This window comes from Lygodium microphyllum, chromosome 12 (assembly GCF_053477565.2).
Source record: "Lygodium microphyllum isolate KBCC chromosome 12, Lygodium_microphyllum_v1.1.10, whole genome shotgun sequence".
NCBI lineage: Eukaryota > Viridiplantae > Streptophyta > Polypodiopsida > Schizaeales > Lygodiaceae > Lygodium > Lygodium microphyllum.
Genome location: NC_141146.1, coordinates 22,480,334 through 22,489,189, shown reverse-complemented (window position 1 = coordinate 22,489,189; position 8,856 = coordinate 22,480,334). Strand labels below are relative to the sequence as shown.

Sequence of the window (8,856 nt, the reverse complement as noted above, 5' to 3'; positions counted from 1 at the left end):
TACTAGTCTCTCTTAAATTTAAATAGTGATTGGCCTATATGCTATGCATAATCAAATAAATTAGAATAAAGAAAATTCATGAACTACTCACTTTTAGAATCCATCTTCCCTCCTACCGTTTAGGTTTTGCATTCGTTGCGTAGGTGTAATGTTCCTTTTTATATAGGTTTTCATGTAAAAATCAATAAAAATATACTCTAACATAGAAACAAGGCTTGACTGAGGCTTAATCCTCATGCTCTAGCCTTGTTACATGCTCATGAACATCAAATGTATTTTTTTCTAATTTTTTAGGCGTAAAAACTAAAATTTTACTTATTTTTCCTATTTTCCTTATTTATTTATTCATAAAAATATGGTATTTTATAATTTATGTGTCTTGACTGATCATATTAATTGAACATTGATTTTTATTAGTTTTTTATCCCATATGAACTCCATTCCCCAATTCGAAACGAAAAAAAATCCCATTCTCCCTTTTAAAATATATATTTCAGGTTTTTAATTATTCATTACGACCGTGTACGACTAGAGGTTCTGTGTTTTATCATAAACATACTTCAAACATGATTCATACAAATTTTCTTTCCATGCGCACATCATTAAAGCCATCAAACATCAAAACAATGAAATTTCTTTGTAATTGCATGTTTTTATAAAATGGTTTCGGGTAACCAACGAACCCCTCATCAGTTCCTCAATAGCACTAGACATTGCCTCTTATCCTCCCTTTGATCTTGGAGCAATCCGGTCCACGCCGGACAAACATACTTCATTGCATCCTCTTCTTGATTTTTTGCATGTGATCAGCCCCTTAGAGAAGAGAGGAGGAGAGAGAAAGAGTGAATTTGTGGCTCCATCATGAGCCAGCCATTTCACGAGCAGAGATGGGCGTTGGAGAGCAGAAAAATGCAGGAGTTCTGTGCTGTCATCAGTTTCATCTGTTGTTTGTAGCCCCCCAATGCTTCTCCCACAAAATTGTCGCCATGGAGGAGGGCGGCACGTTTTGTAGCCCGCTGTTTCAAAATAGTGCCCCCCCCCCTAAAACTGGTTTTTTAAAATCTTTAATTAGGGGCCCAAGGCCCTTACAATGCCCATGCCCAAAAATATTTCTACCTTTGGCCCTTTTTCCTTTTAGCCCTGCCCGCCTCGCACATCTTGCCTGTTCGCCTTCGTTTTGAGTGTAAAAAATTTCTGCCAGTTCGTCTTGAGGTCCCGAACTGTCAATTACTTTGCTCTAGCTTGATCCGGCATCTTGAAAACTTATGAAAAATCCGCAAGTGCTCTTCAAAATTGCTTTGAAATCTCGTCTTCTGTGGCTCGTAAAAATTATCAAATCTTCAGGTTCTGCTTCCGTTGGCTTTAAATTCCCACCTTGAATTCGCACTTATCCGCTTCTTTTTCGCACTCTACCGGGCTTTAAAATTCGCTTTCAAGGGATAATCAATCATGTAACCACATAACCACCTTGAAGTAGCTAAATAAGGCACCAAGGGGACATATTGAAACATTTGTTTTTGAGTGTACATAAGGGTGGTGCTTCTTTGTATGCAAATGTAATTTGAACTAGGCTTTAGAGTAAATAGAGATGAGGATGATGAGTGTGAAGGATAAGGATCTGAGGTGGCAAGTTAAAATGGACCCAATATAATGTACCCATATGCCTATTTAAAGAGGAAAGCTTTATGCAATGGTAGTGTGGTTTTCTTTGCTTTCTCAAACCTATGGCCTATCTTGTCTCTATGAGCTTCCATGAATCTCTTATTCTAATCGGAATGATGTTGATGATGATAAGAGGGCTTAATCTATCACAATGTTACATTTGGATGAGTCCCTTATACACCATGTGGATCAACTCTCCACTGCAAAAGCCAAGTGGGATGAGTTAGAAAAGCTATCTGGAGTTGCAGGAAAAAATCCTAGGATATCACTAAAGATAGAGTTCTTTAGCTTAGAGTTTAAGCAAGGAGAAGGATTGGGGAAATTTATCTCCCACATGAAGGGCCTGATGGAACAATTAGCTCTCTCTCTCTCTCTCTCTCTCTCTCTCTCTCTCTCTCTCTCTCTCTCTCTCTCTCTCTCTCTCTCTCTCTCTCTCCATGCCTGCAAGCAAGATATATTCACATCTCTAAAATATTGGGATGATCTATGAGACAAAAGAAGTGAGTACATGTGACCATGTTATCTTAACTCGAGAATAACAATGAAAATGAAATTAAAACAACTAACTATACTAATGTTCATATTCCCAAGGGATGCTAGCATAGGCTAATATCATGGACCAAAAAGAGGATGAATTGCTAGCTAACATGAAAACAAAAGGAAGGACTAAGGGCTATTTGTAAACCCACCTTGTTGTGTAGGATAATTGATGGATTATTGATCCTTACAAAGGCTAAATGCATGATATTTACATAATCAAGGTGGCATATACAAGTAAGACTTGAACCATGACAAGCTTTATGCTCACAATATGAGGATACTTGAAGCAATATTGAGATACATACAGTGTTATGTGTAGCATTTTTTTTGAGAGACTCATTGATTAGACATGGATTAGACTTGTCTTTTTAAATGAAAATAATGAGAAACTAGATTCCAAAGTTTTTAAATGAGAGTAATATAGAAAATTTCCAGATATCATTGTTAAAGGATCTTAGATCATTTTAGGATCAAGTCCAAGAAATTTCAAAATTGAAAATATGTATAGTTCTTTACACATAAACCCTACCTAACTTATGAGGTTTGTAGTTGCTTGGCTGGATCATGGTGAGTTTGTAGATATGTAGCTCCATACATATGTATTAGCCCTTGTGTCAAGCCCATGTATGAAACATTGTAGTGGTTGCTTTCTTTGTTGGAAAGGCAAATCTTTTTATTTTCACATTACTAGCCCCCCAACCTTTACTGTGGTGTTTAGTATGGCCACAAAGTTCTATCCCTATAGAGTTCTATTGTGTGATAAGATTATGAACATGAACATGAATATGTGGTTTATGAAATGTTAAAGGCTTAGAGGAGTAATAATAGGGAGCTCCCAAACTATAGTATGATTCCCAAATCACTAGCTCGCGTCGTCCAACAATTGCGCTTTGTACGTGCACAAAATTCAATCGTCCAACATTATGTGATGTATAACGAATAAAAATATGCTCGTTCATGCTTATAAAGAAATGTTGATTCACCAGTGTAAAGATATAGTTATGGACATGTGATTGGGATAGTTATGAATTGATAATTATATTATAAATACGATTTATTATGCTTAATTACAATTATGATATGATGATGATGATTTGGAACGTTGATGAAGGGTTAGGGTTAGACTATTGAGGAGAGCCATAATGGAGACGCGTGGGGCTCTAGACATGGCCAAGTGGAGTGTTCATACAACAAAGACTGATATAGAAAAAACCAGCATGCATGTCGATGAGCGAGGAAGGCATTAGACACTGTATAATAAGCTCTTGGCTATGGCGTCTGCCCCTCTCTTACTGTCGAACAGGTATTTCTCACAGAGCAGCTACATCATCTTGTATATCAGCACCATACAATAGCTTTGAGGATCAGCAGAGGTATAATACAGTGCTGTATTACACAGAAAGAAAGAGTATCACACAGTCGGGCTCTGTGTATGCATAACTGTATTGGTCTTTACATACATAAGAGAGGAGGAAGCCGTCAGATATGGCTGACCAAGCCCGCCAAGCACGTCAGCAGACCCGCGAGAAAGCCGAGGGCCTGTTCCAGAAGATGAAGCGCCACCAGGTCCTCACCTTCCTTGGCACCATCGCCGCACTCGTCCTTCTCGGCCTCGCCATCACCGGTACTGTCATTGGCCTTATTCTCCTCACGCCCGTCTTCCTCTTCTTCAGCCCCATCCTTGTCCCTCTCGGCATCATCCTCTTCCTGTGCGCAGCAGGCGCGCTCACAGCCACTGGCGCATTTGTGGCTTTTGTGGCGGCCCTGGCATGGCTGTACAACTACTTAAAGGGGGGGCATCCACCAGGCGCAGAGCAGGCGGAGCAGTTGCGGATGAGGACGATGGAGACAGCCGAGCAGCTGAAGCACAAGGCCAGGGAGGCAGGTACCAAGACGAAAGATGCGGCACCGGGGGCATAATTAGAGGCCGATGTGGTATCGCAGGTATTCGATGATCAAGGTAGGCTGTTCAAGTTATGTAAGATAATAGTATTCTTAAGGGATTATCGAATGATAAGCAGCAATCTGTCAGTCTTTAGCAAACTGTACAGGAATAAGTTGAACTCAATAGCTATAATACAGCTACTAGTCATCTTTTGCAACTGTTGCAGCAATTAGTTAGGCTGTTCAAGCTGTATAAGATAATCGCATTCTTCAGGGATTATATCAAACAATAAGGCAGCAATCTGTCAATAAGGCAGCAATCAGTCTATCTTTTGCAATTCTTCAGGGATTATATCAAACAATAAGGCAGCAATCTGTCTATCTTTTGCAACTGCATAGAAAGATGCAACTGTACAGAAATTGGTTTGATCAATAGACAGGAATCAGTAATTAGACTTTTGGTCTTCTGCAAAAGTATGTAGCAGTTAGTTGTTACCCTTCCCAAGTTGTCATAGATTACGAGGGCACTCAAATGCCGATGCAAATTCGGGCATTTTCATGTCATCATCTAACCTGCCTGAGACATTTCTGGAAACTGCAAGATGGTATTGTGTTGTCCAATAGTAACGATATAAGATTGATCAGGTTTATTTATTTAATGTTACAAATAGACATTTGTACTATATAATGTTTTTTGGTCAAAGTCCTATAAGAGAGATCTATACGAGGAAACTAGTAACAACAACATTAGAATCTGATGGTTTATGTAAGGTTACAAATAGACATTTGTACTATATAATGTTATTTGGTCAGGCTGCTATAGGGCAAATTTGTACGAGGAAATAGTAACAACGTTAGATGGTTTATTTGTATAATGTTATTTGGTTGAGAGGTTATGGCAAATTACTAACTAGTAACATCATCATTAGATGATTCTTTGAAATGGATAAAACTCAATTCAACTAACTAGTTAAAGGTCCATATGTACTAGACATTATTGGGTGTCATGGTTGGACAACTCAGATTGTTTTTAAACACTACCTTTACATATGGCATAATCCTTCTCACAATATCCAAATGAGGTTTCTTTGGCTTTTGCATGAATTGACTGATCAATCCAACTGAGTAATTGAGATCATGTCTAGTGATAATAAGATAAATCAAACTACCAACCATCTATCCGTATAGTCACATTCTCAATCTCATGTCTTGTGATCACATGACATTGATGATCGTAATTCACAATTATGGCCGTTTCGTACCTTCCTCAACATTTTCTTTATTTTTTTGACCTTTCATTTGATGTAATTATATATATGAAAAATACAAAAAGTTGTTGGTAATTATGTTTTTCTTTTGAATCAATCTTAACTTTGTACCTTACCCATCATTTTCTTTCTTTTTTGCACCCTTCATTTGATGTATCAATAAATGCAAAAGTTGGGCGGTGATTATGTTATCTTTTGAATCAATTGATTATGTTATCTTTTGAATCAATCTAACTTTGTACCTTCCCCATCACGTTCTTTCTTCTTTTCACCCTTTACTTGATGTATCAATATATATGAAAAATGCAAAAAGTTGGGTGGCAATCATGTTATCTGATAAATCAATCGTTATGGGGTTGATGCATTAATAAAATATGAAAAAGACTTTGATTAGTTATAGGGTTGATGTATAATCAAAGTTTGAGGTATTGATTGATATGAAAAATTGCAAAAAGTTAGATTCAATTTAATAAATATGATAAAGACCTTGTAATCAAAAGTTGAGGTGTTAATCTATATGAAAAATTGCAAAAAGTAATTTAGACAAGTAGAGAACTAGTAGAAATTCATTCATTACTTATTTAAGAGTGTATGATATGGCAAGTGTCAATTTTAAAAACTAGTATATTCAAGAGCCTATAATATGACAAATGTCAATCAAGTGTACTTGTAGGTGGTTGAAGTACACTAATAATTTATTGCTGTCACCCAAGGCCAATTCAATTAACAATGAACATTCTTGCAATTTCTTGCTATCACCCAGGCTAATTCAATTAACAATGAACAATCTTGCAAGACATTTTTGAGGATGAGACAAATTTATATTTTTTGGAGTCTACAAAAAATACAACTTAGATTGACATGCGACTAATTGACAATCAAGGCCAATTAGTCACATTAGTTGTCACTTCTAATTGAACAATGAACACAAACTTGCCATCTATATGTTAGTGTAAGGTTCTTTATCATTGTTAACTAAGGCTTGTGTGTATAACTTGCCATCTATAGACATGGGTGAAATTGTGAATGTTGTGCTTATTGCTATGTGTGCTTGGGGAGCCCTTCATATGCTATATTTTTGGAAATGTGATCGGCACTCGTATGGTTTTGACTTGCACCAACGCTAAAAGACATGTGCCTTACCACCATTAGGTTGACTTACACCAACGCTAAAAGACATGTGCCATACCATCACTTGAGTAAATTTTCTCAATCTTTGTGACCTAAGGTGAGTAAAAGGTTGACTTACACCAATGCTAAAAGACATGTGCCATACCATCACTTGAGTAAATTTTCTCAATCTATGTGACCTAAGGTGAGTAAAGGTTCTTAATCTTTGTGACCTAAGGGTTCCATATACAACTTGCCATCTATAGGTAAGGTTATAGATGGCAAGGTTTACTCATATGGTTGAGTTACACCAAGAGACATGTTGCCTTACCACCATCATCCTCATCTATAGGTGAGTAGAGGTTCTCAATCTTTGTGACCTAAGGTTTGCATAATCTTTGAGAGCTAAGATTTGCATAATCTTTGAGAGCTAAGGTTTACATATATACCTTGCCATCTATAGGTAAGAAACTTTTCTACTTGCAAAATTGAAATTGTGAATCATATGCTTGTTACTCACATGGTTGAGTTTCTTTGAAAGCCCTTTTATATATGCATGTTATAGTCCTTATTGGAAATGTTATAGTCCATCTATAGGTAAGAAACTTTTCTACTTGCAAAATTGAAATTGTGAATCATATGCTTGTTACTCACATGGTTGAGTTTCTTTGAAAGCCCTTTTATATATGCATGTTATAGTCCTTATTGGAAATGTATTTGGGAAAGTGTGAAGCTTTTGCTTGGTACTTATGCGGTTGAGGTTCTTTAAAACCCTTTTATTTATGTATGTTATAACCACTATTGAAAATGTGCTTGATATGATAGTTGGAAATTTGCTCGCTACTCATATGGGACACAACGCAGTCATTTTGAGATTCCTTACAAATGTATGCCATGTGTGTCTTTCTATATGTAAGTTGTAAGCCTTAATTAGAAAGTTGCTACTCTCATATGGTTGAGTCACTTTTGAAAGCCCTTCTATATGTATGTTATGTTCATTGAAACACATGATGTTATGTGAGCCCATCTGTACGTAAGTTGTAAACCTTCATTGGAAATGTGGAACTTGCTACTCATATAACCCATACATACATACATACATACATACATACATACATACATACACATGTATATACATGTATAAATGTGCCCCTTGTTGCTCTCATATGTCAAATCACATACTAATGACAATCTAGACCATTGATGCATCCCTCCTCAATGCCACTCAGAAAATCTATGTTGCCAATACATCTCTCTCTTCATCATAAACCTTTGTCTTAGGTTGTACCCATTCCCTTGACATGAACTCCTCTCAAATTCTCTCATGCGAATTGTGTCTCTCTTGATTTTCCATTAATATTTGTGTATATTATAAGCTAGAAGGTTATAGCATTAACACCACATGTGAGATACCTCTTGTCAAAACCTTAAGGGTCCTCATTTTAGTGGTAATGAAACAAAAATTCATGGTAGCAATATCGTTCAACCCCCCTCCTAGGAATGGTTAACTAAATATGGTAGTTAAACAAAACTTCACAGTTCCATGAGGAAAACTATCTAGCCCCCCTTTTGTTATGGAGGACTTAGTTAAACATGGGAGTTTTGAGCTCTACCTCTCATATAGGAATGATGGATGGGTTCTCATAGCCTATGATGGATGGTCACTATTTAGCAATCTTAACATCCACCTAATAAAAGTCACTTCCTAATTGATCAAATGTGAGAGTGAGTAATGCTACATTAGTTTGTTCAAACAATACCCTTAACCAAACAAGGATGCACAAATAGTCGACTCCTATGCGGCTAGTAAGCATTTGGTGGGGGTGGAAAGTGCTTGAATACCAATATTTCATGTCACTATCTAGCCTACCTAAATAGTTTGGAAATTTTTTAGTATTATATCGTGCAACACTAATTATCTAAGTGATTGTATTTTGCAATATTCCTAGTGCATGTTTTAAGATCATTGCTGACTTAATTACGATTTTGTTTGTAATTGTCACTCCACAAATTTTGAAAATGTTATGAGAAAATTCAACATTCTTGATTGATAGAATTAAATGATTCAAGAGATGATGACCATTATGTTGATTTGTAGTTCTCATCTTTAACCCTTGTACCATGAATTCAATTGTGATTCCTAAATACTATTAAAGCAAATTTAGTTAATGCGACTTTGGATAATAATTTAGGACCCATAAAGTTTGAGCACGTTGATTTAGGGATTTTAAAAATTTATTCAAATGGGTCTCCAAGACTAGTACTATTGGGTATACTCCTAAGGAATTGTACACCTCATCCCAAGTAGTTGATAAGGTGACAAGCAGTACTATTGGGTATACTCCTAAGGAATTGTACACCTCATCCCAAGTAGTTGATAAGGTGACAAGCT

General features: G+C 36.6%; 1 protein-coding gene across 1 annotated transcript; it reads left to right on the top strand.

The window, feature by feature from the left end:
• The first annotated feature begins 3,326 nt into the window (after positions 1-3,326).
• Positions 3,327-4,868, top strand: LOC148027538 (oleosin G-like). The gene has a single exon (XM_087688910.1). The coding sequence runs from the start codon at positions 3,688-3,690 to the stop codon at positions 4,120-4,122; it is 435 nt and encodes a 144-aa protein (XP_087545036.1). The 5' UTR covers positions 3,327-3,687; the 3' UTR covers positions 4,123-4,868.
• The last annotated feature ends 3,988 nt before the right edge of the window (positions 4,869-8,856 follow it).